We start from the raw sequence: 14,133 nt of genomic DNA, 5'->3' as shown, positions 1-14,133 counted from the left end.
AGCTGATAGTGTTTGTCATTTTCATGTGAAATTTTTCCCCTCTCCCATTAAAAGTAAGAAAAATGCTGCAATTTCTCCTATACTGATCATATCAAAGTTGTTAACTGCAACAGTTTATGTAAGAAAAAATGAAAGCAAACAATGGTTAAATTCATAAGCTATAGACAATATAACCATAATCCAAATATAAAACATAAGCATTTCTGAGTGACTTTTCAGCAGGGTTACATTGTATACGGGACTTCCACCTGTAAGTATATCACAGAAGTGAGTACACCCCCTCACATTTCATAAATATTTTTGTATATCTTTTCATGTGATAACAATGAAGAAACGACACTTGGCTACAATGTAAAGCAGTGAGTATACAGCTTGTAAAGGTTCCCCTTGACATTTAATCCAGTCATGTCCGACTCTAGGGCACGGTGCTTATTCCCGTTTCCAAGCCGTACAGCCAGCATTTGTCCATAGACAGTTTCTGTGGTCACGTGGCCAGTGTGACTAGACACGGAACACCATTACCTTCCCACCAAGGTGGTACCTATTTATCTACTCACATTTACATGCTTTCGAACTGCTACTATAACAGTGTAAATGTGCTGTCCCCTCCAAATAACACAACACACAGCCATTAATGTCTAAACCACTGGCAACAAAAGTGAGTACACCCCTAAGTGACAATATCCAAATTGGGCCCAAGTAGCCATTTTCCCTCCCTAGTGTCATGAGACCCGTTAGTGTCACAAGGCTCAGGTGTGAAGGGGGAGCAGGTGTTATTGCTCTCACTCTCTCAGACTGGTCACTGGAAGTTCCACATGGCACCTCATGGTCATGAACTATCTGAGGATCTGAAAAAATGAATTGTTGCTCTACATAAAGATGGCGTAGGCTATAAGAAGATTGCCAAAACCCTGAAACTAAGCTGCAGCACAGTGGCCAAGACAATACAGCGGTTTAACAGGACAGGTTCCACTCAGAACAGGCCTCACCGTGGTTAACCAAAGAAGTTGAGTGCCCGTGTTCAGTGTCCTATCCAGAGCTTTGGGAAATAGACATATGAGTGGTGCCAGCATTGCTGTAGAGGTGGGAGGGGAGTCAGTCTGTCAGTGCTCAAACCATACGCCTCACACTAGCATCAAATTAGTCTCCAGGACTGTCGTCCCAGAAGAAAAAGTGGGGTTACTTACCTGTAACCATGGTTCTTCAAGTGGTCATTCTGTGAATTCAAACATAAAGGGTGAAGTCAGCGCCAGGGTCGGTCCCTTTCGGAACTTTCTAGAGCTCTGCAAAGGAAACATAGTTTAACATTACGTACACTGCGCATGCTCCGCCCGCCCAAGCCCCAGTTCCATTTTCCGCCACAAATTGTAGGGTGAGTTATTCAATATACAGTGATGGAAGTGGGGAGGCCGGGCGGGCATGTGTGAATTCACAGAATGACCACTTGAAGAACCATGGTTACAGGTAAGTAACCCCACTTTCTTCATCGTGGTCTTCTGTGAATACACACATAAAGGGTGACTAGCAAGCTAACTCACTGGAAGGAGGGCCGTCACTGTAAGGCGGAAGCCAGCACAGCTCTCCTGAACCTGGTTTCTTTCTTTGCTCTCAAGTCCAGCCGGTAATGAGTAACAAAAGTAGATGGCTGAGACCATGTGGCAGTCCGGCAGATATCACGGAGATCAATGGCATGGAGAAGAGCAGTAGATGAAGCCACAGCCCTTGTGGAGTGAGCACGGAGATGTTCAGGAGGAGTCAAATGGTGAAGCTGGTACGCCAAGGAAATCATGGATACAAGGCACCAGGACAGTGATGACGGGGAAGCCGGAAGGCCCTTCTTGTGTCCAAAATAACAGAGAAAAAGTTTGGGAGAGGAACGAAAATCCTTAGTTCTTGAAACATAAAAGGCAAGGGCCCTTTTGACATCCAGAGTGTGGAGCATGCGTTCTATGTCAGAAGTAGGAGAGACAAACTGTGTAGGTAGTACGAGAGGTTGGTTTAGGTGAAAATCAGACACCACTTTGGGTAGAAAGGAGACGTCAGTGTGCAGCACTACTTTGTCCGGAAAGAATTGAAGAAAAGGTTGATCAGCCCAGAGGGCGGCCAACTCACTGGCCCTGCGGGCGGAAGTAATAGCAACTAGAAATAGAACCTTGAGAGACAACAGTTTTAGGTCACAGGTTGCTAAGGGTTCAAAAGGGGGTCGCATGAGGGACTGTAATACCAAATGGAGGGACCACTGGGGGAGTGGAGGTTTCACCGGTGGGCGCAAATGCACAAGTCCTTTAAGGAACACTTTAACAGTTGGATGGGAGAACAAACGAGAAGCCAGCGAACCCCTCGGCTGGAAGGAAACAATGGCAGCTATATATACTTTCAACGTAGAAATAGACAATTTAAAGTCAAATAAGTAACATAGAAATTGTAACAAGGTAGAAAGATCAACTGGGCAAGACGGGAGGCCTCGAGACTGTGTGAACTTGAGAAAACTTCTCCATTTATACCTATAAAGTGAAGAAGTGGAGTCCTTTCTAGATTTGTCTAGAACCTCCTTTATCTCGGGGATATCCTCCACGCTGCGAGATGGAGTGTCTGCAAATCTGGGTGAAATATGTTGCCCTTGTCCTGAGTGAGCAGGGCTGGAAAAATTGGGAGTTTTACTGAATCCACTGCCATCGATGTCAAGGTGGGGAACCACGGCTGTCTGGGCCAGAGAGGCGCCACAAGAATCGCCTCGGTTCTCTCTTGCTGAAGTTTCACTAGTGTTATTTGAAACAAGGGAAACGGAGGGAAAAGATATAGAAGGCCCTTGGTCCAAGAGATCATGAAGGTGTCCCCCAGTGAGCGAGGGCTGCGCCCTGCCCTGGAGGCAAAAAGAGGACACTTAGTATTGACATGTGTGGCAAAAACATCGACCACAGGTGTGCCCCAACGGCGACATAGGTCTCGAAACACCTGGGGATTGAGTTCCCACTCGTGCATCTGAACAGTCTGACGGCTGAGCTTGTCGGCGAGAGCATTGTTTTGTGTTGACACATGAACCGCCACTAGAAATATGTGGTGGCGGTAACACCATTCCCACAATGTTACTGTTAGAAACAGGAGAGACTGAGAGTGTGTGCCTCCCTGTTTGTTGACATAATACATGGTCGTGATATTGTCCGTGACTATCTGCACAGCACGACCATGTACTAGAGGGAAAAAGGACTTGAGTGCCTTGATGACGGCTATCATCTCCAGGTGATTGATGTGAAGGTCCCGCTCTTGCGGGGACCAGAGAGCGTGGACTCGATGAGGGCCGCAATGTGCTCCCCAACCTGAGGGGCTGACATCTGTGGTGACTTGAACCGTTAGTTGGAGAGGTCGGAACGGGCGTCCGACTTGCAGGTGCGGCAGGAACGTCCACCATTGTAGTTGACGAGCTAGTTCTGGCGTGACCCTCAACCGCCGTAGCTGATGATGGACGAGAGGGTCGAAAAGGGCCAGAAGCCATGCCTGTAAAGACCTGAGCTTGAGACGGGCATGAGCCAGTCCTGGTGTTGTCGAGGACATCAGGCCAAGTAGATGTTGAGCATGTAGTGCCGTCACCGTGGCACCTGATTTGAACTTCCGCACTGCTTTTTGAATCTTTCTTATACGGTCTTGGGAAAGACACACTTTGTGGTGTCTAAAGTCGCCCCGATGTAGTCCACAATCTGAGAGGGGACAAGGTGGGATTTCTTGTAGTTTATTCGAAGTCCCAAGTTTCAAAGCACATGGAGTGTGAATTTTGTGTCTTCTAGGGCCTTGTTTCTGGAAGGTGAGACCACCAACCAGTCATTGATGTATGGAAAGACATGGACCCCGTGTAGTTGCAGGTAAGCGGCCACTGGGGCCATGCACTTTGTAAACGTCCTGGGAGCTGTCGCAAGGCCAAACGGGAGGACCTGCTACTGGTAAATGGTGTCCTGGAAAATAAACTGGAGGAATTTGCGATGACTGGGATGAATCGAAATGTGAAAGTACGCATCTTTCAAATCTATGACTACAAACCAATCGTTTTGTTTTAGCAGGTGTATGATGGATTCTAAGGTCACCATGTGGAATCTGCGGGGACGGAGGTAAGTATTTAGTATCCTGAGATGCATGATAGGCCTTATTCCGCCATCTTTTTTGGGTACGGCAAAATATCTTGAATAAAAACCGTTGAAAATGTCTCTTTTTGGAACTTTTGGGATGGCACGTTTTCGCAGCAAGGAGCGAACTTCTGCCTGTAAGGTAGGGTCGAAGGACGTGTATTCTACGTGACCTAAAGGTGGATACTCGATAAACTCCAGACGGTAACCGGAATGAACGATACCAAGGACCCAGGAGTCGGTTGTAACGGAAGACCAATTGGGAAGGTAGGGATGAAGTCTTGTATCGAAAGAGGACATTGGAGGGAACTGCAGGGAGTCAAAGGTACTGTTTATGTTTTTTAGCAGGAGGTTTGTAAGACTGGCAGTGTTGAGAAGACTGCCCACGGTAGGTGGAAGCAGAGGAATTGCCCTGTGAGGATCTAGGTTGAGACTGAGCCTTATATTGTCTAAATGGTTGGGACTGGCCAAACTGATTGGAAGATTTTTTTCCACTGGTATCTGTTAAATTTTGGCGGGGACTGAATAAAATATGATTTAGCAGTCTTTTTAGCTTTGTGCAACACTTCAAGGTGACTATCTGTCTTCTCACTAAATAGGCCCGAGGCATCAAATGCAAGTCCTCAATTTTAGTCTTCACGTCGTCAAGGATGCTGGCCGACCGAAGCCACGCATGTCTGCGCAAGGTAACAGACGAGACGAGGATACGAGCTGCAGCCTTGACGGAGTGGCGGGTAGCGATCCTCTGATGCTTTGAAACCGTTTGGGCCTCCTCAAAGGTGTTAAGATAGCCCTGTCTAACATCATCAGGCAACAGATGTAAACCTGGAAGGAGCTTAAGCCACAGCTGCTTTTGGTAAGCACCTAGAGCCATCTGATAGTTAGCGACTCGCAACAGGAAAGAAACGAGAGAGTAGATTCTTCTTCCAATCATCTCTAACTTCTTGCCTTCCTTATTAGTAGGGATGACATGAGACCGTCCCGTAGGTTTTGTGCAGCTGGTCTCAACAATTAGAGAATTAGGAATAGGATGTTTCAAAAGAAATTTATTATCATCTCCAATTATTTTATACATATTCTCTGTACGCCTCGGTAAAGGAACCAAGGATGACGGATGGTCCCATAGCTCTTTGATAATTTTGAGCAAAGCAGGTAAGTAAGAGAGACTAGGTGGTGGAGTGCGCTCCTTGGTGATATCTCCAAAAATAAGATCCTCCTCTGGAGGTGCAGGTTCATCCACTCGCAGTTTAAGGGTCTTTGCCAGTCGGGATAACATTTGAGAGTAAGAAGAAAAGTCCTCAGAAGGGGAAGAATCATGAGGGTCACCAGTAACAGATTCCACAGTCTCCCCAACTGGCAACGGAACAGGTTGAGGCTGCTTAGGAAGCTTGTCGTCTGAATCTGACTGTTGAGACGAAAAGGGCTGGTCATCGTCAGAGGATGGCTCATGGATCCTTTTATGATGTCGGGGTTCGACCTCGAGCGCAGGAACAGGAACAGCAGGTGCAGGTGGAGGCGCTGGAGTAAGAGGTGCAGGCAGGACTGGCGGATCAGCCGGTCTGGGCGGGAGGGGAGCCGGTTGAGGAATTTTGTCGACATCGTGCTTGTAACGGTGTCGACAACGGTGAGGGGGAGTAGATTCTGAAGAAGACAGGTAAACATATTTGACTCGGCGTCATCGATGACGTCAATCAGAAGACGTGGAATACGAGGAGGAGGAGTCGCGTCTCCGACGTCGTCTATGCCTCCTGCTCTGGGAGCTCGAGGATGTGGATTCATCCGAGGGGCCCGGTGTCTGCGGTGCGATCTCCGATGGCGATCCCTCTGCTCCGTATGAGCAGCTCGACGTCGGTCCTTGGAAACGTGTTTTCTCTTCTCCGTCTTTTTCGCCGGAGGCGAACTTGCTCTCGACGGCGGTGGGGAAACAGAATGAGCCAAAGACGCCCGCTTGGTCGAAACAGGGCTGAAAGGGGCTAAACCCAAGCTTGGAGTTGCAAGGACAAGCTGACTTGGCGTCGGAGACTGCACGCCAAGGGGTAACACAGGCTCAGGCTGTTGCGGAGGGAGCGAGGTAGCTGCCTCCGACACAGAATCTTTATCCCGGGACGTATCCTCTAAAACTGGCGAAAGGGAGGGAAGTCCCGACAGCTGCAAGGTAGTCAGTGGAGAACTTGTTTTTTGAAGGTTGTTTTGCCTTTTTCACAGGCTTCCTTGGCGGAAGAAGGTTTCTTCGCTGCTTTCTTAGGTGGTTTAGCAGCGGGCGCCTCTGAAACTTCGACCTCAGAATGGTGAGAAGTACTCTGAAGCTCAGGAGCGGGAGTGGGAGATGGGAGCTCCATTGCCGATGGCTTAGAGGCTGATAAAGTGGAGTCCCACAAGTGAAGCTTAAGCCGCTGTTGTCTCGCTTTTAAAGCGGCTTTAGTAAAGGCTCTGCAATGTTTGCAAGTCTGGGGAGAATGCGATTCACCCAGACAAAAAAGACACGTGTCGTGCCCATCGTGATAAGGGATCTTGCCTGAGCAAATGACACACCGGCTAAAAGGTCCGGAAGGTGGGGACCGCAGGGACCGGGAGAAAGCCGGTAAAAAGGGCGGGAAAAAACGGGGCGCTCACCAAGGGTGAACAGGGAGGGAAAAAAATACCCAATCAAGTCCGCAAGGAAAAATCAGTGTCCATAGACGCGCCAAGATCAAAAAGCCAGAAGAAATACGATAAAGGACGATCAGAAAAGCGAAAATAGCAGAGCTAAGTCAAAGAGAAACCACTTCGCACGGCGGAGAAATGGAACTGGGGCTTGGGCGGGCGGAGCATGCGCAGTGTAGGTAATGTTAAACTATGTTTCCTTTGCAGAGCTCTAGAAAGTTCCGAAAGGGACCGACCCTGGCGCTGACTTAACCCTTTATGTGTGTATTCACAGAAGACCACGATGAAGAATCCTCTTCTAAAGATGATGCACATGAAAGCCCACATACGGTTTGCTGCAGACAAGCAGACTAAGGACCTGGATTTCTGGATCCATGTCCTGTGGTCCAATAAGACCAAGATAAACTTATTTAGTTCAGATAGTGTCAAGCGTGTGTGGCGGCAACCAGGTGAGGAGTACAAAGACAAGTGTGTCGTGCCTACAGTCAAGCATGGTGGTGGGAGTGCCATGGTCTGGGGCTGCATGAGTGCTGCCGGCACTGGGGGGGCTACGGTTCATTGAGGGAACCATGAATGCCAACATGTACTGTGGCGTACTGAAGCAGACCATGATCCCCTGCCTTCAGAGACTGGGCTGCAGGGCAGTATTCCAACATGAAAACGACCCAAACACACCTCCAAAATGACCACTGCCTTGCTAAAGAAGCTGAGGTTAAAGGTGATAGACAGGCCCAGCATGACTCCAGACCAAAACCCTATTGAGCATCTGTGGGGAATCCTGAAACGGAAGGTGGAGGTGCGCAAGGTCTCTAACATCCACCAGCTCTGTGATGTCATTATGGAGGAGTGGAAGAGGACTCCAGTGGCAACCTAGGAAGCTCTGGTGAACTCTATGCCCAAGAGGGTTAAGGCAGTGCTGGAAAATAATGGTGGCCACACAAAATATTGACACTTTGTGCTCAATTTGGACATTGTCATTTAGGGGTGTACTCACTTTTGTTGCCAGCGGTTTAGACATTAATGGTTGTTATTTTGAGGGGACCGCACATTTACACTGTTATACAAGCTGTATACTCACTTGCTTTACATTGTAGCCAAGTGTCATTTCTTCAGTGTTGTCACATGAAAAGATACACTAAAATATTTATGAAATTTGAGGGGTGTACTCACTTCTGTGATATACTGTATATATTATAAACAGTCCTCAGTGCCTATGGAAACAGGAAAAGACAGTGATTAGAGATGGCCACAAACTGAACCATGAACCAGAAAAACCCATGAACTGGGCTGGTTTGTGGTTCGATTTGTGTATCCCATTTTGCTGAAACAAAGCACTGAACCTTTTTCCCCTCAGTGCTTTGTTTTGGTTGGCAAAAGGGGATGTTTGCCCCCAAAACCCTCCCAGCACCCGTCGGCTCCCTACTTCATCTTAAAGCCTCCTCCTCCTCTCCTTACACAGCTGCCACAATCCTCACAGGCTGGAGGCCTGGGCCTGCTTTGTGTGCTCATGAACCTGCCATTCAGCCGAGCAGCTGGTGCTTGTGCACACACAACAGACCTGGCCCTGCTGCCTGTGAGGATTGCAGCAGCTGTGGAGGAGGAGGAGGAGGTCTCAGCAGAGGCTTCAAGTTAAGGCAGGGAGCCAACTGGGCCAGGGTGAGGCGTTTCCCTTCCCAGCACAAACCCAAAAAACAAAGTGTGAACCAGTTTGTTTTTTGGCAGAGGGGGAAGATAGTTGGTGCCCATCTCTAAAAATGATATCTTAATACTGAGTTAAAGCTGCAAAATGCTGTATGTTGATTGTAGCAGGTGTTCTAAAATAAGTAAATTGAAATACAAATGACCTGGGACTGCTGAGCAAACATCTGTTACACCGTGTAGGGAATTTTTAAATGATTATCAAAGACGTTCATAAAAAACAACTGTCTGGCACATGTAATTTCTAATGTAATGCATTGTCACTCAACAGTACTGTTCTTCTCCAAACTAATGTAAATTTATTTTTCCCTGTTTTTTCTATGGTGTTCTATGAATACAGTGGTGCCTCGCTTAACGATGTTAATTGGTTAAAAAAAACCCATCGCTATAGGAAAACATCATTAAGCGAAACACCATTTCCAATAGGAATGCATTGAAAACCGGTTAATCCGTTCCAATGGGAACGGATTACCGTCCTTAAGCGAAAATCCCCATAGGAAACATCGCTAAGCAATACAACTGTCCGTTCAATGCTTTTCAATGAGGGAAAAAAATTCACCAAAAATTAACGAAGACTCAGAACAAAGCCAAATTAAGTTTGCATAGGTTTCACAAGGTGGACTATCGATTCCAAGCAATTAAAACAGGTCTCAAACATTTTAAAACACTTTTAAATGACCAAAAACGGACATCGTTAAGTGAAAATCCCCCATAGAGAACATCGTTAAACGATGCGGAAAATTCCTCAAAGAAACCCATCTCAAAGCGAATACATCGTTAAACGAAGCAATCGCTAAGCGAGGCACCACTGTATATGACTAGGAATTCAAATGAAACTCACTGAATTATTTGAACATTCTGCTGAAATACGTTAGAAACTCTGCATACTTTTGCTCCAAGAGTTGCTTGCTCAGAAAAATAAAAACAAACAAAACAAAAATCTGCCTTATTCTCAGAAGAGTTCAAACAAACAACGTGGGTAGCTATCTCTAAAGTAAAATGAGTATGTGTTACAGAGATTTCCTGCTTCCTGTTGATGGAGAAGGGACCACAGAGAGTCACTAAGAAGAACAAATAAAGGCCGAGGTGCTTTATTATCACCTTCTAAGGGCTTCACAATCTGAAGCTTCTCTGGGAGGTATGAGCGACTGCAGATGGACATTCCTGAATAGCCAGTAAATTCAGAAAACCTGGAGTGAGTTCCCAATGACATGATACTTTCTGTCGGAGTAATGGAGCCACTATGGAGTTCACCCTTCTCAGCCAGTTCCCTCAGCTTTCTTTCCTGCTCTTCTTCAAAGAATCTCCGCTCTGACAGGTAGTTTTCCCTCCGAAGGGATAGCCTTCGAAGAGCTGTTTCCAGGTCACTGGAGCCCGGTGTTCCTGGGGTTCCAGGTTTTTTATTCTTTTCATCGTTTCTAAAACAAATAGCAAACATATTTTGACCAACTTTTAAATGTGTAAGCAAAAAGAGAAAAGAAAGCAAAATTCTGGTATCTGAAGTGCCAGGAAAAGTAGAATCCTAGCTTTCTATAGCAGAAACATTGCTTTAACAGCATAACATTCTCAGTGACTTAAAAAATATGTAAACTTCATGCTGGGGCTAGAAAGATGTGATAGTTCCTTCACAGCATTGCAACTGAGTAAAATTAGTCCACATTATTGAGATTTCATATGCTGCTCATTCAAATTAAGAGAAATCAATAGCTGAAATCCTCTTGCATAGTTAATACAAACAGCATAACTTTTAGAGGCCAATTATCATAGGTCAAGAAATTTCAGTAAGCAACAAGTAAGATGTAGTTTTCTTAATTAATGCCAATTTACTCCCAAAAGTTATATTATTTGTATAATTGTACAAAAGGATTTCAGCAATGTATATCACAACAGAGATTTCTGGAGAGTGTAGAATCTGTTCATCAAATATAGACAGCTTCTACAAGGTGATGTGTTACATACAGTGAGAAAGGACAGAGTGCTTACTGTCTTTTACTCTTAACTTGAGTCACCTGTCATATCTTTTCTCTAAACCACATAATGATACCTAGTTAAAGCATGGGCAGTGCATGTACTACTGACAATGAGAAACAAGATTGGCAACATAAATTTATTTATTTATTTATTTATTTAATTTATATCCCGCCTATCTGAATCACATAGGACCACTCTAGGCGGCTAAATAAATATATTGCCGCAACTATATGAGCTAGAAAGAAGAATTTATTTTATTTGGTTTTGTTTTAGAAAGGGAGGCAAGATTTTCTGCAGCCCAGAATATCAGTTTTAGGACTGCACACATCTTAATAATTACCCACCCAGGATACGCCCCCTGCAATAATGCTTTTTAACAGTTAAAGGCATCAGTATGTGAATTAAAGCCAAATAAGCCAGGAAGGAAAAAAAATAGAATTTCAAGCCTAGAATCTGATTCAGTCAATTCTGTTTATTCATGTTATTAGGAGGATACTCTGTTATTAATAATTACCATTCAATTACTATGGCAGAAACCAACTTTTAATTTAAAGGGAATTCACTTAGCACCAGTACAAAAATAATTGGCCTGAACTATGTTATTCTGCTGTTAAATCAGTAAAATGCAATTATCCAATAATACTGGATTACATTTTTAAGGTGCTTAGTAACTTGAGAAAGGCCAAAGCAGCTCACTTATAAACAAAACCAGGGATAGAGAAGGCTGTAGACCAGAATTATGCTGACATCACAGCATATGCTATTCTTCTTATGAGATCAGGATAGGGAGTTAACCTAACTAATGCAACATTGAAGATACAAGTGGCTAAATGGAACAAAAGGGTTTGGACAGTACTCTGTTTCAGAGATACTTTTAAGCACTAGCTATACATTACTGACCCAGAGTCAGTTGATTCAGTTTCTAGGATGATGCTATTCGTCTTGTTGTCTATCACTATGTTGGAGACATCTCCTCCATAGAAGCTCGACCGTGGTGTACTGATGCAGCTAGAAATGACTGAATTCATTGCGGAAGACTGGTTAGAGCCAGGGATGTTCATTGGAGATGGAGTTAGGGATCTCTGCTTTACCACCTGGTTGATGTTTCGTACTGTATCAAAAACTCTCTTGTGATGGCTAACAAAGACACAGATAGTTAGTAAACATCAAAATAACACCCTTAACATATACATACATAAATTTCGTACAGTAAGAACTTGTTACAACTAACATGGATTTTGCAAAAGGAAGTATGGTTTTGGAGGTGAACTGAACGTTGCTGTTGTTATGTGTCATCAAGTCGCTTCCAACTTGTAATAACTCTATGCATTAGTGACCTCCCAAAAATTCAGTCATCAACAGCCTTGCTCAGCTCTTATGAAGTCAAGGCCATGGCTTCCTTTATTGAGTTAGCCTATCTCTTGTTTAGTCTTCTTCTGTTGCTTTCAATGTTTTTGGCATTACTGTCTTTTCCAGCATGTTTGTTTTCTCATGACATTCTCAAGCTATATTATCACCCATCAACTCTATTTTTACATCACTGCTTAATCCACTGAGATATAGTATGCAAAACAACACACCAAACCTTAAAGAAGTAATGGCAATTTACTATATGCAATTTACTATATTCTCCACAATAATTTACATCCTCAATTTGTCATTCATATTTCAAAATACTTTAATTAAAATTAAATTGCAATGTTATTAAGAATTAGTGTTTATTTTGAAAAAACTGAAGTAATTTAAATAAGTATTCGCGAAGGCTGGGATCTAATGGTTGTTGTGGGTTTTTCGGGCTTCTTGGCCGTGTTCTGAAGGTGGTTTTTCCTAACGTTTGCTGTCCTCTGAAGATGCCGGCCACAGAGACTGGCGAAACATTAGGAAAAACCACCTTCAGAACACGGCCAAGAAGCCCGAAAAACCCACAACAACCAATTTAAATAAGAGTTGAAAAAACATCAAATCTTCTCAATGCCTTTCCTTCCTATTATAAGCAGTTCAGGTCTATTTCTTTTGCATAGAAAAGGTAGAGTGCTGCTTCTTATTAAATGGATCACATTAATGGTTTTATTTCTATCACATGAATTTGTTTTTTCCTATCACTTGATAAATGGCACTTTAAAATTAAAATATCAGTATAGCATCATGTATTTGCCATACGTTAGATCGGAGTAGTCGGGATCATCTAGATGGAGTTCTTTTCGCATTGACCCTTCAATTTCTGCTGCCAAGGAATCCTGTAAAGATAAATTTAAAAGATGGCACATCATTTCACCAACATGTATCTCTTTTTGTAATAGGGACTGAGAGGTTCATTATGGCAAACAAAACCTGTATTACGTTAAAATGTCTGATAATACTGTATGCAGCAGGACTGTGGCTTGTGGGTTACAAGCACTCTCCTCAAGCCCTTTTCTTCCTTCCCCTACATCTATAAGAATTGTTTTTTTTAATTTTTTACGTAGCAAAATGCCAAATGTACTCCTGCATTTCCCTAGCACAACTCTTCCTTAAGACACAGATGTTTCTTCTGTTATTTAAGACAATTAAGTCTTAAGTGTTATTTACAGAGCCTTAATTATTTTTAAGATGGAAATATTTTAGCTTCTTTCTCATATACTCCCAGTCAGTTCCTGCTATTAATTTTAAGACAGAAAGGAATTTGAAGTGTTTGATTCCCAATACTGAATTAAAATTATTCTACAATTATTCTATAATTTTAAATGTAATTAAATTATTCTATAATGAATAAAATATAATCTTTAATGAAATTTAAATTATCTGAGTTAAGTTATCTGTCTGAGGGGATGACAAAACAATGAAATTAAAGTTTGTTTGTTGTAGGGCATACTACAAAGGGTGTCCTTTGTTGAGAGAGGAAATGATGAATAAGGGAATGAGAGGATGGTGGATGGTGTATGATAACCTAAAGATGGGCTTGAGGTAATTAATGCGGAAAACCTAGTGGAGTTGAGGAGAGTCTTAAGGGAAGATAAGAGGAGAAAATCGGCAGAATCAATTAAAAATAGCCTGGAAGATCTATTGGAGATAGACCAAGTGTATAAAGATCAATTGGAAGTAAATCAAATGCATAAAATTGCATTAAAGGACACAAAAAGATGGCAGAATGTTTAGAAAGACAGAAACAAAAATTGAAAAAAGATTAAGAGAAGGAATTACATAGAAAGATGAAAAGGGGGAAAACAGGAAGGTGGCTCTCAATGTTGGAAAGCATGTATATACCGTATTTTTCACTCCAAAAGACGCACCTCTCCATAAGATGCACAAAATTTTTAGAAGAAAACAGGGAAAAATTAATCTGTTTTCTTCTCCTAAAAATTTGGTGAGCCTTATGGAGAGGTCCGTCTTATGGAATACACCTTAGCCCCCTCTGGCCCCTTGGGGGCTGGGGGGATCCTCCAAAGGGTCCTAGGGTGTGTTCCAGGACCCTTTGGAGGCTCACCCTACCCCCCATGGGGGCCAGAGGGGGTGAAATCGCCACCTTCAGGGACTCTTCTGAAGCTTCCCAAGCCTCAAAAGAGTCCCGGAAGGTGGCAATTTCGCCCCCTCTGGCCCGGCGGGGGACAGAGTGAGCCTCCAAAGGGTCCTAGGGTGTGTTCCAGGACTCTTTAGAGACTCACTCTGCCCCCCCCCCGGTGTCAGAGGGGGCAGAATTGCCATCTTCTGGGACTCTTCTGAAGCTTCC

The 14,133-nt window shown here is 43.9% G+C and overlaps 1 protein-coding gene across 3 annotated transcripts in view; it reads right to left on the bottom strand.

The window, feature by feature from the left end:
- The window catches only part of TRAK1 (trafficking kinesin protein 1), a 313,032-nt gene that overhangs the window by 25,420 nt on the left and 273,479 nt on the right, over positions 1-14,133 (bottom strand). For all 3 annotated transcript variants that reach the window (XM_078377383.1, XM_020813575.3, XM_078377382.1), the window contains 3 exons: positions 12,588-12,664; positions 11,328-11,564; positions 9,558-9,874 (listed from right to left, as the gene is read on the bottom strand). In XM_078377383.1, the coding sequence (XP_078233509.1) occupies positions 9,558-9,874; positions 11,328-11,564; positions 12,588-12,664 (631 nt within the window). The remainder of the gene's footprint in view (positions 1-9,557; positions 9,875-11,327; positions 11,565-12,587; positions 12,665-14,133) is intronic.

The sequence above is a fragment of the Pogona vitticeps genome, chromosome 6 (genome assembly GCF_051106095.1).
Source record: "Pogona vitticeps strain Pit_001003342236 chromosome 6, PviZW2.1, whole genome shotgun sequence".
Classification (NCBI taxonomy): domain Eukaryota; kingdom Metazoa; phylum Chordata; class Lepidosauria; order Squamata; family Agamidae; genus Pogona; species Pogona vitticeps.
This window is presented reverse-complemented; position numbering and strand designations above follow the sequence as displayed.